This window comes from Melospiza melodia, chromosome 2, assembly GCF_035770615.1.
Source record: "Melospiza melodia melodia isolate bMelMel2 chromosome 2, bMelMel2.pri, whole genome shotgun sequence".
NCBI classification, from domain to species: Eukaryota; Metazoa; Chordata; class Aves; order Passeriformes; family Passerellidae; genus Melospiza; species Melospiza melodia.
In genome coordinates, this window is record NC_086195.1 from 626,364 (window position 1) to 640,451 (window position 14,088).

At 55.7% G+C, this 14,088-nt stretch overlaps 1 protein-coding gene across 8 annotated transcripts in view; it reads left to right on the forward strand.

The window, feature by feature from the left end:
* STIM1 (stromal interaction molecule 1) overlaps positions 1 to 14,088 on the forward strand; it is a 74,653-nt gene that overhangs the window by 27,633 nt on the left and 32,932 nt on the right. For all 8 annotated transcript variants that reach the window (XM_063180060.1, XM_063180052.1, XM_063180078.1 and 5 more), the window contains exons 3-5: positions 5,157 to 5,271; positions 9,998 to 10,109; positions 10,906 to 11,021. In XM_063180060.1, coding sequence (XP_063036130.1) covers positions 5,157 to 5,271; positions 9,998 to 10,109; positions 10,906 to 11,021 — 343 coding nt within the window. The remainder of the gene's footprint in view (positions 1 to 5,156; positions 5,272 to 9,997; positions 10,110 to 10,905; positions 11,022 to 14,088) is intronic.

Here is a 14,088-nt window from a genome sequence, read left to right on the forward strand (position 1 = left end):
TTTGCAGTGCTGCCTCAGTTGTGGTGGGTGCTCGTTGGAGGTGAGGAATTCTGTCTTGTAGGGAGGACTGGCAGCTAAACAGGAAAGGCAGAGTGTTGGAAGCAGAAAGAAGCACGTGGGTGCAGGGATGTGCTGCCACTCAGGGGTAGCTCTGCAGTCCCAGGTGACAGAACCCCGGACTGCTTTGGGCTGGAAGAGACCTTAAATCCACCCAGTGCCACCCCTGCCATGGCAGGGACACCTCCCACTGCCCCAGGCTGCTCCAGCCCCAGTGCCCAGTTCTGCCAGGGATCCAGGGGCAGCCCCAGCTGCTCTTGCAAGCCCAGCCATGCCAGTGTCCCTCTGGAGCAGTGGCAGTCCCCAGGGACGCAGCACGGGCCCCTGGTGCCAGCAGCTGCTGGTTTTGGGTGGCTGTTCCCAGCTTGCAGGGCTGTTCCCTCTGCCTCAATCCCACTTGACTCTGAGCAATGAAAACAATTGAAAGGCTTCCAGTTGCATTTCCTCCACCTCTTGAGGTGTTTCCCTGGAGGCAGCTCCCTGCACTGGGTGGCTCAGCCTCTCCCAGGGACCGGAGCAGCCTCGGGCAGCCCAGCTCAGCCCAGGTGTGCTGTTCCCTGGCAGTAAATTAGGAATAAGCCTCATGTCCTTAGGGCTGGGCTGAGCTGGCAGTTTTATGTCTCTGAGCAAATCTTGCCCCTGCTCTCACTGGAATCATTGGGAGTTCCTGGTACAAAACCCTGCTGGGAACGTGTGCTCAGAGCCTTGGCACAGGGACACTGCCAGGGTGGGAGGATCCAGTGGGATTTTCCAGGAGGGTGCAGAATCACTGCCTTGGTGCTCCTACAGGCACTCTCCAAACCCCTCTGAGCTGCACCTGAGCAGGGCTGAGCCCTGCGGGGCTGCTCCTGCTCCCACACCTCTGCTCTGCTCCTAGCAGGGAACAGGCCTGGAAAAGGGTCTGGAGCACCAGGAGAGGCTGAGAGGGGGCTGAGGCTGGAGCAAAGGAGGCTCAGGGGCCCTCGTGGCTCTGCACAAGTCCCTGCCAGGAGGGCACAGCCGGGGCGGTCGGGCTCTGCTGCCAGGGAACAGGGACAGGAGCAGAGGAGCGGCCTTAGTTGAACCAGGGGAAGTTCAGCTTGGACATTGGGAAAATTCCTCCTGGAAAGGGCTGTCCAGCCTGAGTGGGGCACAGGGGCACAATCCCAGTCCCTTTCCTGCTGCCCACTCTGTAGGATCAGCCCAGGGCACAGGGATTTCATGTCCCAGTGCTCATGGCCAGGGCCTGTGGAGTTTCTCCCACCGATCCCCAGCTCCTTCTCCCAAGGCTGCTCCCAGTCCATTCCCCTCAGGCTGTGTTTGTGCTGGCATTGCCCTCAGCCAGAGCACTCAGGTTGTTGCATTTACAGGTGGACTCCATGATTTTGGAAGTCTTTTCCAACCTCAGTGGTTCCCTGTCCCTGGATTCCATCCATGCAGCTGCTGCTTTACCTCTGCTAAGCTTTTATTGAAGTTGCATTAAGTTCACCTGTCAATGAGCTCTGAAGCCTCTCAGTGAGGTATTGCAGGAATTTCCCTCTCTGAGCTGGCTCTGCTGTGTTCTCCCTGTCAAGGTTATCACTGTCCCCCACATGGATCCTGCAGTCAGGTTTGACTCTGGGCTGTGGGGGGACAGCTGCTGGGGGATTATTGGGAAGAATGCAGGAGGCTCAAATTTAAACCTTTTACGGGGTTCATGGGCTTCCAGGATGGTCTGGTTGGGAGGGACTTTAAGCCTCATCCAGCCCCACCACCTGCCATGGGCAGAGACACCTTCCATTATCCCAGGTTGCTCTAAGCCTGGTCTAGCCTGGATTGGAACACTTCCAGGGATGGGCATTTTCCTGATTGGCTGAGAACTTGATATTTTCATTTATTATTTTGGCCCCTGCCCTTTGGGGTCAGTGATGGGAGTCTTTTGTTGGGACTGAAACCCCTGCCTGGGCAGAAGGGGACACACAGACAGCACAGGTATTTTTAAAATAAATGATGGGTGGGGTTGTGTCCCACAGCTTCACACTGTCCATACATCACCCTTGCAGTTTCAATGAAGTTTCAGATGACATCAATGGCCTCAATTAAAGTGAAAGAACTGTCCCTCATGGGGAAATCTTCTAATTAGGGATCTATTCCTGTCTGCACGCTCACAGCAAAGGCAGCTCTGGCTCTTTGGGCTGTGGCTGCCCGGTGCCAGGGCTCTGGGATGCTGCCAGCCTGGTTTCCTCAGGAAACAAGGTTTGTGTTGCTGCCCAGCCTTTCCCTGGCTCCTCCCAGAGCCAGGTCCTGCTGCCTGGGCTCGCTGGCTGGGGAAGGCCTTGGAGGCAGGAGCTTTCTGTCCCTGTGGGGCAGCTGCTGGGGTTGGGGAGCACAGGGAGCTGCCAGCACGTGGCTGGGTCTGGCCCTTGGCTGGGCTCAGCAGGAGCTGGTGCTCGGGAGAGAGGGTGGCACACATCCAGGGCTGTGGGAGGAATGGGAAGCCTTGAAAAATCACTCCAGTAGCTGCAGTTTATGCAGATAAAAAAACCACAGAACAGAGTTCAAGGGGAGGTTGGACAAGGCTCTCAGGCACAAGGTGGGGTTGTTGGGGCTGTGCAGAGCCAGGACTTGGACTTGATCCCTTTGGGTCCCTCCCAACTCAGGAGATTCTGTGATTCTATGGAAAAAAAACCCTCCAGAAAATCCCATTTAGTGGATCTGCTAATTTCTGAGTATGCCTTCAGCCAGCATGTTTGTCCCCAGTCCCTCTGCAGCTCTCCTGGAGCCCCTTCAGGCCTTGCCAGGGGCTCTGAGCTCTCCCTGCAGCTTCTCCTCTCCAGGTGAGCACCCCCAGCTCTCCCAGCCTGGCTCCAGAGGGGCTCCAGCCCCGGAGTAGCTCTGTGGCTCCTCTGGGCTCTCTCCAGCAGCTGCAGGTTCTCCTGCTGTTGGATGCCCCAGAGCACCAAGATCAGCATTCCCAAGCTGAGTCTTCCCACTGTGATCCCAGCTCCTCATGGGGTTTGAAGCAGTGGTTCTGGTCCTGTTGCTTTTGGCTGGTTTGACCAGGGTTTGCCTTTCCCTGCACTTGGTGGGGAGACTCAGGTTTGACTGAGTTTCCTTGTGGATTCACAGCCCGGCTGAGGCTGGGGCGGTCTGGATGGGATCCTGGAGATGGTCTGTGGGACCTTGGCAATGGTCTGGCCCACCCTCTGTCCAGAGCTCAGAGCTTTGGGTGTCTCCAGGCCCAGGATCAGTGGGATCTTTAACACTTGGAAGTGCTGCTTGTCAGTGGTTTGCAAGGAGGTCAGTGCTCTGCACAGTGCTTCGTGTGCCTGGGCTTTGGAGTATCTGGGATAGTGCAAGGTGCTCCTGTCCATGCCAGGGGTGGGACTGGGTGGACTTTAAGGTCCTTCCCAACCCAAACTAGTCTGAGACTCCATGATTTTGTCTTTTCCCCAGCAGCTACTGGTGGCAAATGTGCTTTATGGTCTGTCTGGGCTTTGGTGGGCTCAGCCCAGCTCCCCCAGCCCCACTCTGCATCCTCTCCCTGCTCATTTATCAGGACATCCCCCAACCCAGCTCCGTCCCCTGCGCCGAGTCCTTGGGTTTGGCCCAAGGGAAGCTGAGGGATCACCTTTCCTTTCTGTGCACCCGAGCTAAATATACAGAGCAGCAGCTGACTGTGCTGTGGTGGGAGCTGGGGCTGGAGCAGGGCCGGTGACATTGGTGACATCAGTGGCATTGGTGACATTGCCATGTTCCCACTCGGTCACGGCGGCACCCCTGGGGACAGGGCTTGGCACAGCTGGAGCCCCGAGGCTCAGCCCCTGCTGAGACAGACATTTCCCCAAATTCTCTCATTTTCCACATTTCCCCAAATTGTCCCATTCTCCACATTTCCCCACATTCTCCTGTTTTCCCCATTTCCCCAAATTCTCCAGTTTCCACATTTCTCCACATTCTCCCACTTTTCCACATTTCCCCATATTGTCCAGTTTTCCACATTTCCCCACATTCTCCAGTTTCCACATTTCCCCACATTGTCCAGTTTCCACATTTACCCAGTTATCCAGTTTCCCATTTCCCCACATTTCCCCAAACTGTCCCATTCCTCACATTTCCCCACATTTTCCATTTTCCTGTGTTCTGGGGGGCAGGAATTGCCCTGGCAGCCTTTGGGCAGCAGGGCAGAGCCCCAGGCTGGAGCTGCCTCCCTGGCCTTGCAGGGAGCCTGGGATCCAAAGCTGCCCAGATCTCCTTTCTGCCCTGTATGATGTAAAAACACTATGGCTCTAAGGGGTTTTTTGGGTGTGGGTATCATCCTGTAGCACGTGGAAGAGCCCAGGGATGAAGCTGTCTGTGTGGGGATCATGTCCTGGGGAGTGGGAATGTGGAATTATCCTTGAACTTGGTTCCACCTGTTGGGCACTGGAGTGTGAGTGGTTCTCTGTCTGCTGGTGGATTTCACAGCCCGGTTTGGGTTGGGAGTGATCTCACAGTCCATCCAGTGCCACCCCTGCCATGGCAGGGACACTGTCCCCAATGTCCAACCTGGCCCTGGGTGTCCAACCTGGCCCTGGGCACTGCCAGGGATGCAGGGGCAGCCCCAGCTGCTCTGGGCCCCCACTGAGCTGGGATACGTAGATTTATTTCTATTTTTCAGTGGAACTGCCTCCCCTCCTGCCCATGGCATTTGTTCCAGCTTGTATTTGAAGGTGCAGGTCAAATCCAGTAATAATCCTTGGGTTCTTACTCCAGTGACATAAAGCTGGCTCCATTGTACCTCTTAGGTGAATTTTTGGTGTTACTATAATTCAAAGAAATGTCTGGAATCCCAAGACCAAAGGTTTTAGTTAATTGTCCCTTCTCCGTTATAAATGAATTTAATGTATTTGCTTTCTAAATATTTCCTAGCTGGTTTTCCCAGGAACAGAGATATTCAGGGGTACTGCAGGGAATATACTTATATCTGTATAAAAGATAGATATATATATCTAGTATATCCATTATGTTTATGGGGTTTTTGGAATTTAGATTTGCTATGACTTTCCCATCAAAACTATTACTCTTCAGAATTTTTTTATGCTCCTCATCTCCCTGAAAGATGAACCAAAGCTTAATCTTGCTGTTAATTCCTCTCCTAGTTCTTGAGGGAAGACTTGAATTACCATGACCCAGCAGTCAAGCACAGCACTTTCCATGGAGAGGACAAGCTCATCAGTGTGGAGGACCTCTGGAAGGCCTGGAAAACATCAGAAGGTAAAAAAGGGCAAAAAGCCAAGAAATCCTTTCCCAAGAGTGTCAGACAGTTTGGATTGCAGATGCCCTGGGCAGGGAGTGCATCTCAGGAGGATTGTGCTGCTTTTCCTCCCTTGTACCAGGCCTTGTGCCCTTCCAGCTCCCTTTTTGAGGTGTGGATTCCAAGGATTTCCTCAGGATTGATACTTCCAAACTGTTCCTGCTGCACCTGAGGGTGGCCACCTAAGGATCAGTTCTTGTTTTGTTCCTCTGCCCTGGAAATGTGTGTAAAATACACATTCCAAATTCAGGTTCTTCACACACCCAGTTCCACATGGAATTGTAATGGAGTGATTTATCGTAAATATTCAGTAGATATCCTAAATATTCAGTAGAGCTGCTTGGGAGCTTTTCTGCAGGTTGTGTTTTCCTTAAAAGAAATGTTTTTAACCTGAAAAGCTCCTTCACAGTGAAAAGAAGGGACAGTAAAATCCAGGAAGTGTCATAAGTACAGTCCATGTGGAAATAACTTGTAGCTGTTCCAAAATGCTATTATTTATCCCAGCACCCAGGGAGGTGGTGGGAGTTCAGCCTCTGCTGAGAAACTTCCTGAAACCTGGGAATCTTGGAACAAACTTTAAGATTGGCAAGTGCTTCCCCAGTGCGTTCACACAGAATTCCACAGAAATCATTAATCCAGTTTTTTTGATTCTCCTCATCTCTAAAAGAGGAGTTCTGTCCATGTCCATTCCCTGAAATACTGGATGTTAATCTTCTAATCAGTTCACCAGCCACAGAAATTTCAGTTTCTCATTTGTGTCCTGTTGGTGTTTGACTTTCCTTCCTTAAATTCCTGTGGTGGGATGTGCTCTGTGTTTCAGAGCCGTGGGTGCAGCTGCAGGGAGTGCAGCAGCCCCTCCCATTCCCAGGAGCACTGAGTGAGGTGCAGCATCTGCAGCAGGGATTGGAAACACAGTGGAGAGGAGAAGCTGCAGGGAGAGCTCAGAGCCCCTGGCAGGGCCTGCAGGGGCTCCAGCAGAGCTGCAGAGGGACTGGGGACAAGGCCTGCAGGGACAGCACCCAGGGAATGGCTGCCAGTGCCAGAGGGCAGGGCTGGGTGGGATCTTGGCAATGAGGAATTGTTCCCTGGCAGAGTGGGCAGGCCCTGGCACAGGGTGCCCAGAGCAGCTGGGGCTGCCCCTGCATCCCTGGCAGTGCCCAAGGCCAGGCTGGACACTGGGACAGTGGGAGGTGTCCCTGCCATGGCCGGGGTGGCACTGGGTGGGATTTGGGGTCCCTCCCAACCCAAACCTTTCCCTGTTTCTGTGATATCCATGTGACAATTCCAGAACTGTGTATCCCAGACCAGACTCTCCCATGGAGCTGGACAGGGATGTGTTGACAATTCTTGTCCACATCACTCTAGGAGTGGCACAGTTGCCCAGGACAGGGAGGGAAACACCATGGCCAGGGGTGGCCTTGGCAGTGCTGAGTGTGGTTGGACTCTGGGCTCAGAGGGATTTTCCAGCCAAAGGGGTGATGTGATTCCATGACTGAGTCCCTGTGCCTCTTGTATGCCAGGAGTGTCTCCTGTAAGAAATATTTATCCCATTACAGGCTGTTTACATATGGCTTTGCCTGGAGTGTGTTTTGCTGTCAGCTGGGAAAGGGTAGAAATCATTAAGGGACAGAGGAGAACATCCCTTGATACTCAGCAGGCCCCTAATTGCTGAGCTGCCCTGGCTCTGTCCCTGCCCCTGTCCCTGGCACACCCAGGGCCTGGCAGGGCTGCCATGGCACTGTGGGTGTCCAGTGCTGCACTCAGCTCCTGCTCTTGTTTTCCCTTTCGTCATCTTTAGATCTGGCTGATAGAATGAGTGACTGGTTTCTGAAGGGTGCCCTGATGTCATGGAATCACAGAGAGTTTGGGATGGGAGTGACTCAGATCCCAGCCAGTGCCACCCCTGCCAGGCAGGGAGCCTTCCACTGTGCCAGGCTGCTCCCAGCCCCAGTGTCCAGCCTGGCCTTGGCACTGCCAGGGCAATGTGAAGCCTGATTTTGGAGTTTGAGCTGAAGTCATGAATCAGGCTTGTAGGAAAGGTCTGCTCCCTCCTGGGGGTGTGAAAAGCAGCTGTGAAGGGCACTGACATCTCACCCAAGTGATGGGGTGGCTGGGCCTGTGTCATTTCTTTTCAGGGCTTTGCTTTTCCTTCCTTCCTTCCATTGCTGCTCTTCCTGGGCACATGTGGAAAGTAAAAAGATATTTCTGCCCCTGAGTTATGGCAGAAGATAAAGGCTGTGATGCCCTTACGAGGTGCTGGGTCTGAGGGATGGCACCTGGGTGAGCCTGGCTCTGCCAAAGCTGTGGAAGTGATGCCAGATCAGCCCCTGGGTGAGGAGGCAGGACAGGATCCTGCTCATCTGTGCCTGTGCTTCTCAGGGATTCTTCCCCAAAGAAACATGGCTGCACATGGAAGTGAGAGGAGCCAGGGGCTCTGGAGGATGGGGATGTGGCCTCATGGAAGTGAGAGGAGCCAGGGGCTCTGGAGGAGCACAGGGCAGCAGTGCTGCTGGCTGGGGATGTGGCCTCACTCCCTGTGGCAAGTGCTGGTGATGTCACCATGCAGGCCTGTGGCTTCTCCCATCCTCCCATCGTTGGCATCCTGCTGGTGCCCACAGCCACAGGTGTCACTCCATGTGTGGGACAGTGACCAGCACTGTAGGGAGGGTTGGTGGCCTCGTCTGTGCCACCCTCCACCTGGGTCACCGTGCCAGCGTCCGTGGGGATGGCACCTTCCTTTGGAGCCTTGCTATCCTTGCTTGGTGCTGGGTTCTGCCTCTGCTCCCTCACCTTCATCGGCTTCATCATCTCCCTCAGCTTCATCCACTCAGTTAGCTCTGAGCTCACTTGTCTCTCCCAGATCCCTCATCTCTCTCATCTCTGTCATTCTCTGAGCTCCATCTCTCTCAGCTCTGTGAGCTCTCTCAGCTTCCTCATCTTCATCTTTCTCCTCTTCATCAGTTCAATCAGCTCTCTGAGCTTGCTCATCTCTCTCAGCTCCCCCATCTGTCACAGCTCCATCTCCCTAATCTCTGCCAGATCTCTCATCTCATTTCTCTGAGCTCCATCTCCCTCCTCTCTCTCAGCTCCTCCATGTCCCCCAGCTTCCTCATCTCTGCCAGATCTCTCATCTCATTTCTCTGAGCTCCATCTCACTCATCTCTCCCAGATCACCCATCCCTCCTCTCCCTCACCCCTCAGCTCCCCATGGGAGGCACTGGGCTACCTGGAGCTTGAGCAGATGTTTCTGTGCTCGTGTGCCCAGTCAGGGTTGCATTGTAGCAGAGCCAGGCAGCCCTGCCAGGGCCAGGGGATGAAAAATTCAAGTGCAATAAAGTCCCTTCTGTCCAATAAACACATCTGCTGTGTCCCAGGCCAGGTTGGACATGGCACTGGGACAGTGGAAGGGTCCCTGCCATGGCAGGGGTGGCACTGGGTGGGATTTTAGGTCCCTTCCAGCCCAAACCAGTCTGGGATTCTGGGATTGTGTTTGCCTTCAGAGCATTGCTGTAAGTGCAGCACAACAAAGCAGCAAAGGCAGGAGCTTGATTTCATAAGGTTTCCTCACTTATGGCTCCATAAATAATGCACAGATGCCTGGGGAGGAGGTTAGGGAGCAGAGTTCACCTGGTTCACTTGGGCTGCAGCACCTGCTCTACCTCCTCCCACAGATCCTTTCTCAAGCTGCTTCCGATGGGTTTTTTTTCCAGCACAGCTCCGTGAGCTTTTCTTAGTCAAAGCTCAGGGAATCCCAGAATCACAGAGGTCCCAGTTTGGGTTGGGAGGGACCTCACAGCCACCCAGTGCCACCCCTGCCATGGGACATGGGACACCTCCCACTGTCCCAGGCTGCTCCCAGCCCCAGTGTCCAACCTGGCCTTGGGCACTGCCAGGGATGCAGGGGCAGCCCCAGCTGCTCTGGGCACCCTGTGTCAGGGCCTGGAGCAGGGAGTGAGGCTTTGGGAGCTGACCCCAGAATTCTGGGCCTTTGGGCACGTGCTGAGGATGAGCTTTCCCTGTTGGAGTGTGGAGGCATCAGGATCCCCTGGCTGATGGAAAGCCCAGTGATGCCAGCTTTGGGTCACCTGCCAGTGCTTTGGGGGTTGGTCCTGCCAGGGTGCCCAGCCCGAGCCCTGCTGGTGCCATGGCACGAGGTGGGGCCTCCTCTGCTCCTCTATCTGATGGCCTCATTGCATGTGTTAATTTTGGGAACTGGGAGCACAGGGGCAAAGCAGCCCTGGGAAAGGTGTGTTGTGACAGAGAAAGCTCCAGGCAGCTCCTCCCATGCCATGAGAGGTCTGTGGGCGCTCAGGGGCAGCAGAACCTCAGGAGCTCCTGAGTCTGGGCCAAAATGGTCCCTCGAGGGGGAGGCTGAGGTCCTGCAGGACTACCTGGATTGTCCCAGTGCCAGAGGGCAGGCTGGGTGGGATCCTGGCCATGAGGAATTGTTCCCTGGCAGGGTGGGCAGGCCCTGGCACAGGGTGCCCAGAGCAGCTGGGGCTGCCCCTGCACCCCTGGCAGTGCCCAAGGCCAGGCTGGACACTGTGGGAGGTGTCCCTGGACAGTGGGAGGTGTCCCTGCCATGGCAGGGTGGCACTGGGTGGGCTCTGAGGTCCCTGCCAGCCCCAGGCTGTGGCTCCCTGGTGCCCATGCCCCCCATGAGCTGTGCTGTTGTGCTCTCTGCAGTGTACAACTGGACGGTGGACGAGGTGGTGCAGTGGCTCATCTCCTACGTGGAGCTGCCCCAGTATGAGGAGACCTTCCGCAAGCTGCAGCTCAGCGGCCACGCCATGCCCAGGTCAGTGCCAGGCCCGGGTCAGTGCCATGCCCAGGTCAGTGCCAGGCCCGGGTCAGTGCCATGCCCAGGTCAGTGCCAGGTCCAGGTCAGTTGTGCTCTCCCTGGCAGGGTGGGCAGGCCCTGGCACAGGGTGCCCAGAGCAGCTGGGGCTGCCCCTGCATCCCTGGCAGTGCCCAAGGCCAGGCTGGACACTGGGGACAGTGGGAGGTGTCCCTGCCAAGGCAGGGTGGCACTGGGTGGGATTTAAAATCCCTCCCAACCCAAACCATTCCATGATTCCATGGAAGAGTAGCACTGGCTGTGATTCAACATAAACAGGTTTGAAAAATGTCAGTGCAGCTTTTTTGGATAAAGGTTCCTGTTGCTGGAAAAGGGCGTTTTCAGCTGACTGGGAAGGAGGGATGAACTGGGGATAAAATGAGGATGGTTTTGAGGCAGCACAGTGAGTGTCCACATCCCTTCCAAGGGAGAACTGTGGTTTGTGGTCTGTGACACAGGATGTAAAGCCAATGAAGATTTGGTTAAAAAACACTTAATAGTGATTGGTAGACACCAAAAGATGGGTTTTGATGGGATATCAGTTCCTCATGCTGTCAGGTAATGAATTAGGCCCAGCCCTGGTTTTTCCTGCTCTCTCCCAGTTCTAGAAATGCTGCTGCAAATTGTCTGGTTAGAGACAACAGCAATGGGGGATCTGCCCTGGTAGCAGGGAGCTCCAGGCCCTGCTGTGCATCTCCCTGGTGCCTGCTGGCCCTGGTGGCTGCACCCACAGCAGTTTCTGTCCCCTGTTGTGCAGGCTGGCAGTGAACAACGCCACCATGATGGGCACGGTGCTGAAGATGACCGACCGCAGCCACCGGCAGAAGCTGCAGCTCAAGGCTCTGGACACGGTGCTCTTTGGGCCTCCTCTGTGTGAGTACCCAACCCCACCTGCCAGCCCTGGGAACCACCCCCAGGGCCACCAGAGCCACCTCTGGGTGACACAGAGTGCTCAGCACAGCCTCACCAGGGGAGTCATCCCAGCACAGATACCCTGGAGCAGGAATGGTTGGTCCTGGCTTTGTGGGAGCAGCTCTGCAGCCTGGAGCATCCTGAGCTGGCATTCCAAGTCTCAGCTGGGATCTCCCAGTGTGCTGCTGGGATCTCCTGTGTCCACAGGGTAAAACCTGCTGCCCCTCTGTAGTGCTGGAGGGCAGCAATCCTATCCTGCCTGCTCCCAGGGCAGCTGCTGCCATGTCCTGGAGCTCTGTCAGCATCTCCTGGGCTTTGCTGGGGCTCCACTGTCCTGTCCTGAGGCTCTGCTGGTGACTCAGGCTGTGAACCTGCCCACCTCTGGAGGAGGGGAGGGGCAGCAGGCTGGATGGGAAGTTTAGGGTGGTGCTGGGAGGCCCGGGGCTCCTTTGATGCCTTATCAGGATCTCAAGCTCTCTGATGTGTGTCTCCACGCTCCAGGTGCTCCCTCTGGCTCCTGTCTGCTCCCTATTGAAGGTGCTTTTGTCTCTCTGCTCCTCTGGGCTTTGGGTGCAGAGGGATGGAACCTCCTCCTTCCTGCTGCCCATGCTGGGGAATTTTGGGGTCCCAGTGCTCATGGCAGGGGCATGTCTGGCCTCTCCCACCCCAGCACCCCCAAGTCCTTCTGCCCAGGGCTGCTCTCCAGCCATTCCCACCCAGTCCTGGGAAGCTGCCTGAGCAGTGTGAGCCACCGTGTGAGGCTTGGCAGAGCCACAGGGAGCAAATCACCAGCCTGGCTTGCACAATCAGCCATTTTTGCTCACAGTTATTGACAAGCCTCTTTTTGCACAGGCACAGTTTGGTGTTTACTTATTGCTTGTGGTAAATATGAAGCTTTTTGATGCCTGGGTGGCTCCAGCCCAGCGACTCCTGTGCTGGGGGCAGAACTTTTGCGGAGTTGTTGTGCTGTGTAAAGGGCAGAGTGAATGGCTTGTACTGGCTGGGAATTAATGGCTGTTGCCACGCTGGAGCTGTTTGTTCTGCCCTGCAGCTCCCTGGCCCTGCAGCCTGGCCCTCCCTGGGCACAGAGATCAAAGTGTGCAGGGAGCCGTGGGGCTGCTCACACCCTCTCAGCTCCTGCTGGGCTGCTGGGAGGTGTCCCTGCTCACAGCACCTCGCAGGAGGCGGAGTGGGATGAGCTTACAGGTCCCTCCCAACCCAAACCATTCCAAGCTTCTATATACAGGGTGTGTTAGAAGTGGAAATACACTTTAAATCTGCAGCTGAAGGAGAGATTGATCCCTTTTCAGAAGGCAAAATTGGCTGGTTTCTGGTCACCTGAATGGCTTTGTCTCCACTCAAGGGGAGAGGTTGTTTATCTAAACCAATTCCTGCAGGAATGGATTGCACAACACTTTCAGGAGCCAGCAGCAAGTGGCAGCTTGGGCAGTGCTCAGTGACCTTCCAAGCTGCAGAAGCTGCTTTACACCTCCTTCCCATGGTCAGAGGAGGTGGCTCTGGAGGGGAGCTGGGCTCTGGGGGTCTCTGAGCTGCTGGCAGTGGGATGTGGTGCACAGGTGCACAGTTCAAGGGTTTGTCTCCTCCCTTGAAGCTCTGTTCACCACAGGTGTAAAAGCTTTGATAAAAGCAGCCTCAGTTGGAGCCCCAGGCCTCCTGCAGGCTCCTAAATCCAGACATGCTGCCCATGGGGATTACAGCAGCGGATTCATTGTGCTGTTCCTGCTGCTGGGGGAAGCTTTCCCAGCCCAGGGCTCCAGGGGTGGAGGTCTGGCTCGTGGCAGAGGTTCCAGCCAGATTCCATGGCCAGTTTCCATGTGGATCTGCAGGCTCCTGCCATCCCTCCAGGTCTGGTTCCTGCTGCCAGGCTCCAGCCCTGCCATCTCCTCCAGCAAACAGGTCTGACCACTTCAGCTCTGTAATTAATCCAAGTGCAAGGGAGCGTGGTGCAATTATAATCTAAGCAACATGAGATGATTCCTTCTGTGTCTGTCCCTTTGGGGTTCTGTTCCTGTGGTTCAGGAATTGATCTGGCACGAAATAGCACAACTTCAGGTGAAACATGGAATCCCAGACTGCTTTGGGTAGGGAGGGACCCTAAATCCCACCCAGTGCCACCCTGCCATGGCAGGGACAGCTCCCACTGTCCCCAGTGTCCAGCCTGGCCTTGGGCACTGCCAGGGATGCAGGGGCAGCCCCAGCTGCTCTGGGCACCCTGTGCCAGGGCCTGCCCACCCTGCCAGGGAACAATTCCTCATTGCCAAGATCCCACCCAGCCCTGCCCTCAGGCACTGGCAGCCATTCCCTGGGTGCTGTCCCTGCAGGCCTTGTCCCCAGTCCCTCTGCAGCTCTGCTGGAGCCCCTGCAGGCCCTGCCAGGGGCTCTGAGCTCTCCCTGCAGCTTCTCCTCTCCAGGTGAGCCCCCCCAGCTCTCCCAGCCTGGCTGCAGCTGCTCCTGCTGTTGGTGTCCCGGGGCTGGAGGCTCTGCAGGTGCAGCTTTGCAGCTTTTGGGACAGAACTTTCTGTAATTTGATCTCTTTCCCTGCTGCTCCTGTGCCCTGGGCCACAGGCTGAGGACACCCTCAGATTGTTCCTGTGCAGTGGATTGTGATTTAAATCCCCCGGCTTTGTCCCTGGCCCTCAGCAGGGCTGGCACAGCCTGTCCTGCACCCGTGTGGCCGTGGCTGCTCCCAGCAGCAGGCAGGCCTGGGCTCACCCTACACCTGCACAGGCTGCAGGAACAGCCACGTGCACCGTGGAAAACAGGCTTTGCCTTCTTTTGGGAAAGGAGGGAGAGCAGGCACAGTTTTATCACAGACTGATTGTTGTGCTCAGCTGCAGGACTTGATGTCCTGCTGGGCCTGCAGCTCTGCCTGGGCTTGGTGTTTGAAATAAGTAAAATGATTGAACAAGGGAGGAAGGTCTGGAGCTGCAGGAGGGTAGGATGGGATTAGATAGCAGAAAAAGGCATCTACAATGAAGGTGAGAAAATGGAGATGCTCCCAGGGTTA